The 15,989-nt window shown below is 34.6% G+C and overlaps 2 protein-coding genes across 2 annotated transcripts; one reads left to right on the top strand and one right to left on the bottom strand.

Moving 5' to 3' along the window:
* Window positions 1-367: 367 nt before the first annotated feature.
* Window positions 368-931, top strand: LOC122583288 (putative ripening-related protein 1). Its single transcript, XM_043755709.1, has one exon. It carries the CDS (start codon window positions 368-370, stop codon window positions 929-931), a length of 564 nt encoding a protein of 187 aa, XP_043611644.1.
* An 11,093-nt stretch (window positions 932-12,024) lies between these two features.
* On the bottom strand, window positions 12,025-13,525 carry LOC122582635. Its single transcript, XM_043755054.1, has 2 exons — window positions 13,174-13,525; window positions 12,025-12,370 (listed from the first exon to the last, which is right to left on the bottom strand). The coding sequence occupies exons 1-2, from the start codon at window positions 13,459-13,461 to the stop codon at window positions 12,236-12,238; spliced, it is 423 nt and encodes a 140-aa protein (XP_043610989.1). The 5' UTR covers window positions 13,462-13,525; the 3' UTR covers window positions 12,025-12,235.
* Window positions 13,526-15,989: the final 2,464 nt, after the last annotated feature.

The following is a 15,989-nucleotide window of genomic DNA, read 5'->3' as shown; positions in this document are numbered from 1 at the left end:
TTAAGAAATGTAGAGACAACTCTATGGTCGCCATGATGTATACAAATTTTATATGCCTTTTGAAAATATTATTTGACCACAACGTTAACTTTTAGCCTTATATTATGACTACAAAAAGAAAACATCAAATGAGCTCATGATACCATAATCATGTTACGTTAGCAGTCATTAGATCAAAACAAAAACATATGTGAACCTCATAAATTAATGACTAGTATTTCAAGTATTTGACTAACCATATATTATGATTAAAGATTTGGTCAACTTTCAAACCAAGGCCTAGTATTATTTATAATCATCTCCATCTTATTTCTATATCAAACATTCAGATCTTGTGTAAAGTTAAGGGAAAAAGAGAACTACAATTATGAGGAACTTCAACGTTTGTTCGTACATTTTTGTACTGCTCGTGATTATGGTTTCAAGTTCGCAGCAAATTGATGCTCAAACTTGCAAGCCAAGTGGTAGAATTAGAGGAAGAAAATCACATTCTGCACAATGCAATATAGAGAACGATGTGTGTTGCATTGAAGGAAGGTTTTACATCACCTACACATGTTCACCTCCCGTGTCAAGCAAAACAAAGGCTACCCTCACACTTATCAGTTTTGAAAAGGGAGGTGATGACAGTGGCCCGTCTAAGTGTGACAACCAGTATCACTCTGACGAGACTCCGGTTGTGGCACTATCGACTGGATGGTACAAGGGAGGGGATAGGTGTCACAATTTTATCACAATCAATGGTAATGGAAAAAGGGTAAAAGCCATGGTTGTAGATGAGTGCGACTCTACGATGGGTTGTGATGATGATCATGGCTATCAGCCTCCGTGCCCAAATAATATTGTTGATGCATCTCAAGCTGTTTGGAAAGCCTTGAATGTATCCCTATCGAATTGGGGAGACTTAGATATCACTTGGTCAGATGCATAACCTTACCATATGCCATATAATTATACAAACTGCCAACTTATACGTGAATATACCGGATGTGTACCCCCGTGAATGTATATATGTATTTCTAAGGATGCCGATCTTAATCTGTATAATTGTCATGTAAAAAAAGGTGTTAAGCTATTAAAGAACCATATTTCACATTTCATATTAACTATCACTTTTCTGTTATATATCGAGATTATTCCCATCTGGTTAAAACTTCCACTCGGGTTATTGAGATTCAGAGTTTGAGATTATTCCTATCTGGTTAAAGCTTCCACTCCGGTGGACCTAACCCTATTTTTTACACTCTTTGGGCCGGAGGTCCCTTCCACTTCGGTGGATCTGGACAGTCTCTCTACTTTATGTAGGGGTATGGTCTGTCTACATCATACCTCCCCCGTACCCCGGCTTATGCCGGGATTGGGTACCGTTGTTGTTGTTGTTGTTGTATCACTTTTCTGTTATTGAGTACAAAAACTGCTGTCTTGTATGTAACTTATGAACCATACATCTACTCTGTATATCTCTATGCATTAATATATGTCTTGATATCCATCAGGAAGACAAGGAACCTCTGGATCTAAAAGGTGTTGTTGAGGAACAATTTTCAACATTTTAATTTAACAGGAAGTCGGAGTTTATCAACATATAGTTCCTGCTTATCCTAAATCCGGTAGCTTAAGTTGATGAACTCAAATAGCTTAGCTTGTTGGTCTTTAATTTTAATAAGCTAGCCCATAAGCTATTACTATAAGGTAAGCAAAACACCACCCAAATATAAATAACCTTGCAGGACCAACATTATATGAATATTGAATATTAATAACGCTAGCAAGGTGCTACAATTACAAGCTACAAGGATAAAAAGACGGGTCGAGTTGTCAAGTTAACAAAGTCAAATTACATCCTTTGGTCCTATTAGTTATCCAAAAGACAGTCAAAAAGACGATCTGAGTACTTGGTTGAGACAGCATTGAAGCAAATCTAGTTGCGGGTTATCCCTATGATCCATAACCTGGGTTAAATGATCCCATCAAATGTGGCCGACCTTTCATGACTAAGATCTTTTGATTCTGCCAAGAGAATAGTCATACCACTCACCAATACAAAACATAACATTTGACATGGCTAATTCTCCTGTATTGTTGTAACAGCCGGACAGTTACACTTCCTTCAATTGTCATAATAGAGCAGGTGCGTTTAGAAGTAACACGATGCTTGAATAGGTACATGATCCAGTGTTTCCACCCCATTATCACAAGAGAGAGACGGTGTTTTAAAGCGCTTAATTTCATACAGAAACAGATAACTACGGTGTAGAAAAGTCAGCACATTATTAATTATGCTTTTGAGACAACATTGTTATCTTGTGAAAAGCAAAATGATGGATTCCTCCTGCTTGCATTTCCACCATTTCAACAAGAGGTTAAAACCCAAAGTCCCAAACATGCAATACAAATTGTTAAATGATGATAAAAAAATTTTTTAAAAAAAAAAAAAAAAACCTTGCTGGCTTGTTACATACAAGGCACACCACCTACAAATGTTCGTCACACGTCTTATATAGGAAACTCTGACATGGAACAATTTTCAAAGGGAGGTGATAAGTGTCAGAGTATAAGCACATAAACATATAACAATTCACGAGTACGCAGCGGAAAAGAAACGTATATGCAATCAAATTAATTAACAAAGAGAGAATCGAAACGTGTACCTTTCCGCAAAGCTTTCAATAATATTATTAATAATAAGATTATTATTAGTTTAGGGTTTAAAGCAAAACCCCTCTACGATCGCACACTAGACACCCCTTATACCGTATGCTAGTACCCGATCACGAACCAAACAAAACCCTTTGTTTAATCTCCCTTTATTGGAACCCCTTAGCAATCGAAAACCAATATAAGTTGTCGACTAACTAAAACATAGATACCATAACTAATACTAGGTATTAATTATATGTATTTGTTTTATATGGATTGAATGGAACATAGCCAAAACCCTTAAAGGGTGTTCGGCCGTAACCCAAAAGGAGAGGAGAGGAGAGGAGAGATAATTTTCTTATGTGAATGTGTGTTTAAACCCTTGAATTAAGCCCTCTATATATATGGGATAATTAGGTTAAAACAATCTTGGAAAACAAGTTAGAATTAAGGCTTTCCTAGCCTTAATCCAACCGGCCTTCCATATGGATTTAGAGCCTAACTCTAATTTCCATATTTCACATTTTAATCCTCCATTTAATTAATTAAATATAATTTAACTCCTTAATATATTTAAATTAATCATTTCGTGATCTAATTAATTAATATATTACTTTAATATACTAATTAATAATATAGAGTTACCGTCTTAAACTATTCCCGGACATGCGATTTATAATAAAATGATCACACTCCAACAGCTCCCACTTGAGCATGTTATTATAAAGGCAATACCATTGGTTGGCGTCTAGCAACACTCTAATGCTCCCGGAAATATTTAAGAATAGATTCTTAAATTGCCAAGTTGAAATGATTTAGTCTTTAATATCCCTTTGTTCAGATACCCTTGTTAATTATGAATATGGATCAATGTCATTTCATAATTTAACGATTATGTTTCTCATTTCTATAATTAATTAAGATTACCAAATTAGTCAAGACCACCTCTTGAGTTCATTTGGGTGTGGCCACACAAACATCTTCAATTAATTAATGAGGGCGCCAAATAGTATCATACTTCAGTTGCAAATTGAAGGAACAAATCTTGTATTGACTACAAGTGTCTGTCCATGTCGTTTCTCAACATTTCTGAAAATAGCCCTTTATTACTGCCTTGTTCAGGACAGTTAGGAACTATATCAAGAAATGCAATCCACACATGCATAACTCACTTGTATCTCAAGTCAAAGGATAAATAAAGTAACCATTTCACGAATTTCATTTAATGACGCCGATCCATAAAATGATAATTCGTTCTGTAGGGTAAGTCTAATATTCACCTTTTGAATATCATGTGAGTTTGGTACGATCCACCATCTTCAAAATATTCCCTTAAATATTTTCACCAATCTCTCACAATTGTCTTACTTTAATTATATTCCCATATAATTAATTGACAATAGACATTTAGAATATTCAACTAATATTCATGGATTTAAACATGCAAATATAAGACACAATTATTATAAAAATGAAACCACTTATACCGCGTATAAAAATTCATTTATTTAAAATAACAATTGTTTAACATCCCATTATCCAAATACCAATCACAGATTTACATGATATAACTTAGCAATAACCTATGCCCACGGCATACTTATTAACCTTTCCTTTTGACAATACCTTTGTAAAAGGATCCGCTGAGTTATAATCTGTGTGAACTTTTAGTAATTTGATTTCACGCAATTCGCTTTGCTCACGAACGTAGTGATATCTTATCAGGTAATGTCTGACACCTTTCTGAACCCCAGGTTTATTGGCAATGATAATTGCTCCCGAATTATCACAGTACAGTTCCATAGGTGTGTTATTTGAGGATGATCATATTAAAATCCAAAAATAAACTTTCTAATCCAGACAACCTTCATGTCGTCTTCTCTGAGAAGACAATATACTAAGATTCTGTTACATACATAGCAGCTGTGGTTTGCTATTAGCTCATAGCATTCCACCGTGTCTTCATTGAAAATGAAGACGTATCCCGACTGATATTCTTGAAACATCTTCATCAGTCATGAAATCCAACATCACAAATTCTATTACCATTTGAATTTTGATCAGGATTTCAACCATACACCAAGAGTAATTCTTTAGTAGCCCGCATGTACTTAAGAATACTTTTCACAGCAGTTCACTGATCCACTCCGGGATTTTGCTGATATCGGCTAACAATATTTTGAGCGAAACACAACTTCAGGTCTAGTGCATCTTACCGTGTACATGATAGATCCCATAGCCGAAGCATAAGGAATCTCTTTGCACACGCTCCACCTTTTCAGGTGTAGAAGCACCATTCTTGCTAGATAAATTAAGTCCTTCTTGCATAGGCAAATTCTCGCGCTTAGAATTTTCCATCTTGAATCTCTTCAAGATCTTATCAATATAAGCACTTTGACTTAATCCAATCAACCGTTTATTTCTATCTCTATAGATTTTGATTCCAATTATGAATGCTGCTTCACCCAAGTCTTTCATAGCGAAACACTTTCCAAGATAAGATTTAACGTCTTTCAACATTGGAATGTGATTTCCTATTAACAATATGTCATCGACATACAAGACAAGGAAAGTAACATTACTCCCACTAGCTTTGCGATATACACATGGCTCATCAGGATTCTGAACAAAATCAAACTTTTGATCTCATCATCAAACCTTTTATTCCAACTCCTTGATGCTTGCTTTAGTCCATAAATGGACCTTTGAAGCTTGCATACTTTGTTGGGATGTTTTAGATCAACAAAACTTTCAGGTTGGTCCATATAGACTTCCTCGTCTAGAAAACCATTTAAGAAAGCGATTTTGATATCCATTTGCCATATCTCATAGTCATAGACGCCGCTATGGCTAAGATGAACCTAATGGCTCTAATGTCCGCAACCGGAGAAAAGGTTTCCTCATAATCAACTCCAAAAAGTTGAGTATAACCTTTCGCCACAAGACGAGCTTTATAGGCGTGTATATTTCCATCCATGTCGGTCTTCTTCTTGAAGATCCATTTACACCCAACGGTTCTACCATTTGGTGGAAGATCAACCAAGTTCCAGACTTGATTGTCTTTCATGGATTTCATTTCCACATTCGCAGCTTCAAGCCATTTGTCAGATTCCGGATCTGATAATGCAGCATTGAAATTAGGAGGTTCATTCAAATCTCCCATTACATGTTCTTCAGATTCAATCATAAGATTTAATCTTTCACGAACATGTATTGTCCTTGAGAACCTACGAACTGGAATCGCTTTATCTTCAACTTGTAGTTCACCTAGAGATTCATCTCTTTGAACATTTCCCCCCCAAGTTGAAGATTGCTAGTATCTTTAGTAGTTGACACATCTTTTTGATGCTCATCAAGTTCAACAATCCTCCCACTGTCCTCTTGAGATATGAGTCTCCTTTCAAGGAACTCAGCAAATCAAAAAGTTTTTGACAATGTTTCCGGTAGGAAAGTAGAAGTAGTAACCCATCGTTTCCTTTGAGTATCCTACAAAGATGCACTTGACACCACATTCATGTAGTGTCTTGTCAACTTTCTTGGTTGGAACCATATTGAGAATGCATGCAGCAATCTCTAGAGCAAAATCCCAAAATGAAATGGGAGAGTCTTAAGGTTCATCGTTTATCTTACCATGCTCAACAAGGTTTGATTTCTCCTTTCACATATACCCTTATATAGGAGTAAGCTTTTGGATAAATCCACAAGCTTTTAGATGATCCTTAAACTTTTTGGCTTAAGTATTCTTTATCTCGATCCGAACAAAGAATCTTGATGGTTCTATTGAGTTGATTCTCCACTTCATTTTAAATTCATTGAATATTTCAAAGACTTCATGTTTATGTTTAAGCAATTAAACATAACCATAATGACTGAAATCATTCATAAAAAATGATGAAGTAGCTAGCCTTTCCTTGACACATGCCTAAATGGGCTACATATATCTGAATGTAATAGTCCAAGTAATTCCTTAGCCCTCTCCGGTTTTATGCGGAAAAGGTATTCTTGTCATCTTGCCGAAAACACAAAGCATGCATTTGTCAAATGAATCATTTGATTTAACGATCTCTTGTCAAATGATTCATCATTTGATTTTAAGATCCCTTCAATTTGAAGTATGCATTTCTTGCTAACGACAACACATTTTTCAAATGATTCATCATTTGATTTCAAGATCCCTTCATTATGAAGATTTCCTACACAATTTATCAAATGATTCATCATTTGATTGCAAGATCTCTCCATAATGAAGATTTCCAATGCGTTTCTTGCTAATGATAATGTCAAATCCATGCATTTATCAAATGATTCATCATTTGATTGTAAGTCACCGTCTCTTTGAAGTCTTTAAATGCATTTCTTGACAAAATTAACCAAGATGACTATGTCAAAGATAATTAGAGTCCAAGTTAAACTTGACTCTTTGCTATTGAACTATTATTTGTATAACAACGCATATAATTCAATTTTGAAGATACTTGAAGCACTTGCCGAACCAGCTTGCTTCTTCTTCACATTCAACTCAGCTAGATACTTTAGCCGTATGCTCCTTTTGCCAAAAGGGTCTTTTGAGACAAACACAACTTGTTTTCTCTTACCAAAAATCTTGCCCTTAGCTTACGGTTGTTTTGCTTTCCGAACCTTTCCCCCCTTGATCATAAGAACTCGGGATGTAGCAGATTTCCTTGGAAGCTCTTTCTCATACTCAATTAACATGACATGAAGTTTAGCTGTGGTTTTACTAATGCTATGCATATTACAATTGCACACGAACTCCTAAAAAATCCCTTTTTTAGGTTCATGCCAATAGTAATATGCATATGATAAGCATAGTTTAACCTTTCCAATTGCCCATGAGTACCTCTTCAACTAGAGTACTTGAGGACTAACCGATGTTCCATGCTCGTGTCGCAAGTCATGAAGTTGATCAACTAGGTCGAACAACTCCACTCTGGCTTGCTTTTAGTACAAAGACTTGAGTTCAGTGAGCATATCATATGGAAATGAACGCGCAAATTGCCTTTGAAGGTCGACATTCATGCTTTCCAACATTAAACAAGCAACCTCATTGTGTCTATCGTACCGAGCATTGTATGCAGCCAACTTTCAAGTTGAAGCATTCGCTCCCGGAACAACGGTGTCTGCTCATCAATGACTTGAACCCAGTCATTGAAGTTTGGCTCCAGAAAGTCTTTTCCTTTCTAGCATCGACCTGAAAGCCGATTGGTGTATGTTTTGAGAAGGATTTGTTGTTGCCATCTTCAAAACAGACAAAAGTTCAATTATCGGTATTTTCGATAATTAATCCTTAAGAAATGTAATTTACCCTCGTTAAATTCATCTAACAAATTACTTTCACTAAGGCTAGGATCCAACTTGACATACAATCATTTCATCAGTTGATCTGTTAGAAATGACTGTATTCAAAAGGTAATCGAGAATCGATAATTGCATTCATGCAACTCCTAGAATTATGGGACTTACAACAACACTGTAAAGGGGTATTAAGTGTTTTGTAAACATGTTTTGTCCCATCTTATGCCACGGGTTAAGGTCTCACCTCTTAACTCGTTTTAAGTCGCCCAATTAAGAACATGTAGATAGTCCACCGCTGTCTCACAACGAGTGGTAATCTACCTTGAAGACATACAATTCATCTACGTCTCACGTAGAGCAAAAAGCACTGGCAAGTGTTCTTAGCAAAGTGGGTGACATTGACTTAACTTTAAATGGGTAATGCATTTGATGTGAATCAAAAGTTTATGTTTGCAGACTCATGCATAATCTTCAAAACATAATATTTAATAAAATCATTTGTATAGTCTTACAGCACAAGAGAGCTCGGTAGCTCCATTTGAACGCACAAAGAAGCGCAAGGGCAAAGGTATGCGATGAACGCGATTTAAAAACCCGCCCTTTTAGAAGGCTAGCGCACTCCGACTTATACCTCTCTTAGAGTTTGTTCAAATGGGTGAGCCGGTGTATCTCAAGGTTGCAAGACTCCAATTTTATTAATGAAATCTCTATTTCGATAGTTCTTAGTCAAGTTTATTTTCAAAACCAATTTTTGCATCACCTTTATACAAACTTATAAACAAATACAAAAATTAATAAACTTACTAATTTCCGAACTATTTAATCATGTAACAAGTTAAGGTGGGCCACCTAAACATGGTCACTATGGTTCATGAAAAAGTTCAATCCCGGCTCATGCATCAAGTTACCTTGATTGCGTAAGCCTTTGAACAAAACAAGTTGCAAATAAAACACATATACATGCTGTCTGGAAATTTCCAGCAGCTTGATGACAAGTTTACTCCTGTTTCTGGTCCGATTCAGCTTTCGACCAAAACTACAAAGTTGTAGCCCTAGGTGTTGGGCATCTACAGTCCAAAACTACAAAGTTGTAGCACTATGGTTCATTACAGATTATTTTATATGATTTTTCTAGTAAACTGTCTCACATCAGAAAATTTACACGTAAAAATCACATTGTCACATAACTATCTAATAATTAACCCTAATTATTGGATCAACATGCTTTGCATAATATAACTCTTTATATATCCAGTAAAATCACAATAAAATTTTGCATGAATTTCTTGTGATTTTACTATTTATTTAACAATATTAAATAAAACGATACACATAATCATGCAATTCATCACATAATTTATATCAATTTACAATTCAAAACTTGTTTGAGGGTTTCAATCTCCATTGAGCAAGGTTAAAACTTTAATTAAACAAAAACCCTAATTTTTATTTAATCAAGATCCAATTTAATTAATTAAAAATAAGAAAAACAACCTTTTAATTATTTAATAATTAATTAAAATCAACCAACCCTTAAACCCCCCTTCAAGTTTTGATCTTTGTAATTAATAGATCACATATGTGGCTCGTGATATCACTGTTAGAATATAAGCATATAAACATATAACAATTCATGAGTACGCAGCGGAAAAGAAACGTAAATGCAATCAAATTAATTAACAAAGAGAGAATCGAAACGTGTACCTTTGCGCAAAACTTCCAATAATATTATTAATAATAAGATTATTATTAGTTTAGGGTTTAAAGCAAAACCCCTCTACGATCGCACACTAGACACCCCTTATACCGTATGCTAGTACCCCGATCACGAACCAAACAAAACCCTTTGTTTAATCTCCCTTTATTCGAACCCCTTAGCAATCGAAAACCAATATAAGTTGTCGGCTAACTAAAACATAGATACCATAACTAATACTAGGTATTAATTATATGTATTTGTTTTATATGGATTGAATGGAACATAGCCAAAACCCTTAAAGGGTGTTCGGCCGTAACCCAAAAGGAGAGGAGAGGAGAGACAATTTCTTATGTGAATGTGTGTTTAAATCCTTAAATTAAGCCCTCTATATATAGGGGATAATTAGGTTAAAACAATCTTGGAAAACAAGTTAGAATTAAGGCTTTCCTAGCCTTAATCCAACCGGCCCCCCATATGGATTTAGAGCCCAACTCTAATTTCCATATTTCACATTTTAATCCTCCATTTAATTAATTAAATATAATTAACTCCTTAATATATTTAAATTAATCATTTCGTGATCTAATTAATTAATATATTACTTTAATATACTAATTAATAATATAGAGTTACCGTGTCATTTCGTGTGACCCCGTAGGCTTAAACTATTCCCGGACATACGATTTATAATAAAATGATCATACTCCAACAATAAGAGGCGGACTGTCAAAGTGTAATGGCACATAATACTCCAATGACAGGCATGCCGCTCTATCTGCTGGATGGTACAGGGGAGATTCCAGGTGCAACCATCAAATCAGTATCAAAGGTTGGACGAAGTGTAACTGTGATGACCCAGTTTGACTTGACTTTGGGCTGTGATGAACATGGATACGAACCCTGGTGCAATGATAACATTGTTGATGCTTCTAAACCGTGCATCAGGTGAATCAAAAGACAAGAAGGAAGATTTTGATATCACTTAAATAGATCTATAACCATCTATGTATGTATATGTTTTGCATGTATGAACACATTTAAAGTGTGTTTGTAAGTATATAAGCAATATCTATATATATGTATCTTAACAAGTATAAAATCAATTCTACATAAATTATCTTTTCTGGAGGGTACGTGCAGCTTATAGGTGTTAAGTTTAGCAAATCTTGTTTAGAAATAAAATCCATAACAATGAGAGAATGAGTGTTTAACAGAACAGTATCGGCAAGGTTCAATCATTCAGTGATGTTAGAAAAGGGACACAAAACTGATATTCAGGAAAGTAGACCATTACTTGATCCAGGGCAAACGGTCACTGGATCGACAATGGTATACTAGTTACTAACATATGATGTCATAAAAATACTATTTAATATAAAACCATAAAAAAGTAGTAACAAAATGGTACTCCCAACAAACTTTGAAATGAAACATGATGTTACTGATAGAAAATAACAAAGAAGTCATTTGTAAGGAAATGAGTCAGAACATTTCTAACGTTATGCAAAACAAACTTATTAAGATTATATGAGTAGAATACCTGATAACTTATTATTGGTAACAGAAGAAGGAAAGAAACTAGAGGGGATCCATATAAGCAAAATGAGTTAACAGAATGTCAGTATCGACAAAAACAAAAGAAACTATGAAAAAAATCCAACGTAATATACTAAAAACCTTAAAGTGGTAGATGAAATGGTTCATGAATTACTACATCAAAGCATCAAGCAGTCCAAACAGCTTGTCATGGTCTTTTGTCTAGAGATTGGACTTCAGGTAAGAAAAGCTCATTTTCTTTAGTGAGTGCTGGCCTAACCAGTTTAGCCTCTAATTTACACTTTGCATAATACTAGTGACTCTAAAAAGTATCATAACAGCATAAACATTAGTCACTTCGGCCAGAGTCTCTAAAGGTCTAGTTGCATAATGATTAGTTTATGAAAGTAACTAGACTTAAGGGAAACTTCAAATATTAATTGAAGATGAGCTTTGCAATGACCTAACACATAAATATTTCAATAACCAAGCTCGCGATTCCTACACCTACAATGAGAGTAGACAAGAAAACAAGAAAGTTAACTGGAAACTACCAGATACGGGATGCGCCATCTTCCCATGTAAACTCGATAGTAATTACTGTGAAAATGGTGTTCTTGAGATATCTTATAAGCCAAAGGTTGCAGTATTGCTTATATGTGGCTGATCTAAGCTTAGAAATAACAACGAACTTTCAATTATTCCAAGATATACTGATTACTGAGTACATTTATTCCATTTGTTAATAAGTGCATTATATAAGTCAGTCGCCTATGGAAGGCTTTGCTTACGATATCTGTACAAGCAAACAGAGTAATAGAAAAAACAACAAAGAAGAGCTGAAGAGCTTCTATATTAGATTTTCAAAAGATTTCAACAAGTTATTTTCACAAAACTATACATATAATCTGAATTATATTATAAAATTATGTTTAAATAAAGCATTATATCATATGAAAGTAATAAAGATTAATTACGTGAAAAACAATTCAAATTTGGTTAGGACACCAAAAGCCTTTTTCCTCCCTAATACATTTATGAAATGGACTACATTCCCGAAACCTCAACTTCACGTTTTGGCCTGTTGCGAGTCCGTGCTCGAGGAGGCTCTTCGTCTTCGGTTGGAACCACGACATCTAGGTCTTCATCGTCTGCTTCTAATATTGATTGATTAACTTCCATCTGTTGCGATTTACAAGAAAAACCAAAACAAGAAATCAAATTCAAAACTTAACCAAAGCAATTACCAGTTTCACTTGACAACGGAAGGCATCGTAATATTCATCTTTTGTAAAAAAAATATTAAAAAATCCTTTTGGTAATTATAGTATCATCCAGTAAGGTCCGAGACTACCAACAAACATATAACCGGCGACATAAGGATCACCAATGTAATTTCTCTATTGTGCACTAGCCAAATGTTTGAACCTTGGACCGCCAATATTTACCTCAATGTTGTCAGATGTAGGCTAATTAACGACAGAATAATGTATTATCTACGGACATAGAGAGATTATGTTATCGAACCAGAGCTACAAATAATGTTTATAACCAAGCATATATTTGTAAGCACACCTGAATTATCCATTTTATAAAAAGCGGCTTATCTTAAAGGCTAGTAGTAGTTGTTATTATAGGTACTTAAGATCCTTAGTGTGTTCTATTACTTAGTTTCAGTTGAATTTTTACTCAGGCATCACAATTATCTTTGTCAGCTATGTAAATTTCTTTTCTTTTGTACGGCATATGTTAGTTGTTAACTGTTAGTAAATATTATGCCCGGATTTGAAACAGGGACCTCTAGATAATCACGCACACACCTCCATAAGAGCTCATTGGCTCCAACTATGCAATTTTATAGTACAAACATTCAGTATTCACCTTTTACTTTAATATCCTATCTTATGCTAATTTGAAGCAAACCATAAAACAAATAATTAAAAAAAAAAAAAAAGAAAGATAAATAAAAGAGGGACTGAAAATACCTCCTGATAGAAATCTCTGTCAAGTTTATCAGAAATCTGGATAGAAGTGAAAATAGTAACAGCAAGTAATGAAAGTGGAAAGAGGAAAGCAAAGAGATAAGTAGTGGCTCCTGGTGCTCCGCCACGTGTCACTACTAATGACCCTCTCTTTTTGCATCTCCTCATCAAACAAACACCACTCAATGGTTGAACCTGCTGCCGCTGATAATGATGAGTTAGTAGTGATGATGGAGATTGAAGATGGCGGGTAAAGGAAGTACTGGGAGTTACGCCCAAACTTGTCATCATGCCACTATTGTTTGTTATCTAAAAAACCCACCCAACCCAATAGCTGTAATTTGGATGCTAAACTGTATCCACTAAACTTTATCATCAGTCGTACCGTATATAGTATACATGCCCCTTAGGCCTCACCGGATCGGTCCACACCATCATTTCTCTTCCTTACAGTCATATCAGTTTTTCTCTGTTCTAAATCACATATTTCTCACTCACTAACAAACCTACCTCTTCCTCAACTTTTATTTTATTTTATATTTATGTTATATTAAAATAAACTAACCTTTATTAAATAAAAACAATACATTAATAAAATTAAAACATATTACATCTACAAAATAAAAAAACAACACGACATATAAATAAATAAATAAAGACAACTTTTTATTATTAAAAAAAACTTCAACGTTGACGATGTTGTGCAGGCAAGTTCCAAATGTGTTTGACTAGAGCGCCTTGAAGACGGTGGTGCATCACTCGATCACGTAACTCCCCCATCATACGTAATTTTGTTTCAACTCATTGGTCCCAAGTATATTGGCCTTGCCATACGGTGGGGCAGTTTCTCTATGGCCAGTGCATACAATCGACGCTTTCGAGTATATCCGAGAAACCAGGCACAGACAAATGTTTCGCAGTCAGTCGATCAACATCTTCTTTGGTCGGTTTTCTCATATACTCTACGTGATACAATTGAATAATGCACTTACAAAAGTTGTTCAAAGCATCGTATGACGTTTGTCGACCCCTTTCCAAGTACTCATTTAGTTAGTCGGCGGAAGCAGCGTACAACAGAAGTTCATTTTTGAAAAATGTTTATAGTGGGAACACCCGCAACATTGAAAGGGGATTGTGTAAGTATTGAAAGTGAGCCGGTAATGGCTGTATGGCGTTAAAGGATTGTATGTCATTCACTATACGGATAAACATTTTCTTGGGCATTCAAAAATGCCTACGAAAATAATCAGTAGGAAAGACGGGTTCCGCGTGAAGTAATGATTAAATAAACGGGTTGCCGCATCGGCGTGGTTTCTGGGTATGTATCTTCTTGGTGTTCTTGGTATGTTCAAACGTGTGGAACTTTCGGCTTCTCTTTCTTCAACTTCAAAAAAGTTAACAAACGTGTTCAACATTTTTGGATCTATTGTATACCTACTAATGTAGGTTGTTTAATCTTCGTCAGAACTTGACATTTTTGTTTTATGAAATGGTGTATTGTTTTATATTTGTATGTGTATGTGTGTGTGTTTTTTTTTTAATGAAATGGGGTTGATAATAGAATGATGGAAGTGTATGTATATATAAGGTGGGGTTTTTTTTTTATTAACTAGTGGTTACATTTGAAAAGAAAAGGATCAAATTTAGCACGCTCCCACCTCGTCTACCCCCTTCGATCCATCGATGGGTCACTTGAGGACTCCCGTTGACGAGCTCCCTGCCATTGGAGTCCTCATCAACGAAAATGAGGAAGGGGTTCATCGACACTCGTTGGCACCAGCCTTATCCCGTACTACCATATATATGCTTACTAAAATAATTAAAGTAACCTAAAATTTAAGAAAAATAATATAAATAATGTAGGAAATAAAATTGGCGTGTAACAGCAACGACAACAGCATTAGCGGCGGCGCTGGTAGCAACAACAACAATAATTGTATTACATTGTTACAATTAAAATAAGCTCATTATGTTGGGTTACAAATTGAAAAGTTCAATTGGATAAAATTTCGGATGTAACCCTAAATTGTCTAATAGTAAAAGATAAAGGTGTGTTTTGGATAAGTTCAATCCTTCATGAAATATAATATATCCCAATACATGATATTGTAAGAAGAAGTTGTTTACATGGATGTGATTTGTAAAAAAAAAGGTAGTCCTTATAGACACAAATTTTAAAGTAAAAAGTATATATAAAAAATAAACTAAAAAATTTCAATATAAACAATATAAATTAACTCAAAAAAAATGTAATTTTGAAAACTAAAAAGCATATAGGTTATTAAATCTTTTTAAATTTTATTTTTAGACGATACATGTTTCGGTATTACTTAATCTGCTATAACTGTCGCATAACTTTAGTTTGAGACTTTTTTTCTATGTAAATCAAAATTTATATGTAAAGGATGTAAGTTAAATAAAGTAAGAGATGTAATTCTGAAAAGTTAAAATTATCTATCTTATTTTATCTTTAGTAAATATCTTTTTAATAACAATACTTATTGTAGTGTTTTCTCATATGTCATCATTATTATATATCAAACTACTTGAAATGTTTTTTTCTAATGGAAATCAAGGTATTGCAAAATATAATTACAGTAAAACCTTTCTTTAAATTAATAATGTCAATAGTCGGAAGCAGAGTGTTGAGTTCCAATGCTATCTGTAAATTTGGTGATGACAAATCTGATATATAAACACTTAGTAATCTTTTGGTTCTTGTAATCTGATCTGGGTCAGACTAAGCTGACACAGCTTGCGATCTGTAACTGACTCAGATCATGCTTCATATATTGTAATTGTTTATCTTATGGAAGCAA

This window comes from Erigeron canadensis, chromosome 9 (assembly GCF_010389155.1).
Source record: "Erigeron canadensis isolate Cc75 chromosome 9, C_canadensis_v1, whole genome shotgun sequence".
NCBI lineage: Eukaryota > Viridiplantae > Streptophyta > Magnoliopsida > Asterales > Asteraceae > Erigeron > Erigeron canadensis.
This window is presented reverse-complemented; position numbering and strand designations above follow the sequence as displayed.

Excerpts from the sequence above, each read along its gene's own strand:
- LOC122583288 (XM_043755709.1), top strand. The coding sequence starts at position 368 with ATGAGGAACTTCAACGTTTGTTCGTACATTTTTGTACTGCTCGTGATT.
- LOC122582635 (XM_043755054.1), bottom strand. The coding sequence starts at position 13,461 with ATGATGACAAGTTTGGGCGTAACTCCCAGTACTTCCTTTACCCGCCAT. Across the intron at positions 12,371-13,173 it reads ACAGAGATTTCTATCAGGAG|ATGGAAGTTAATCAATCAAT; the intron begins GTATTTTCAGTC and ends AAATCGCAACAG.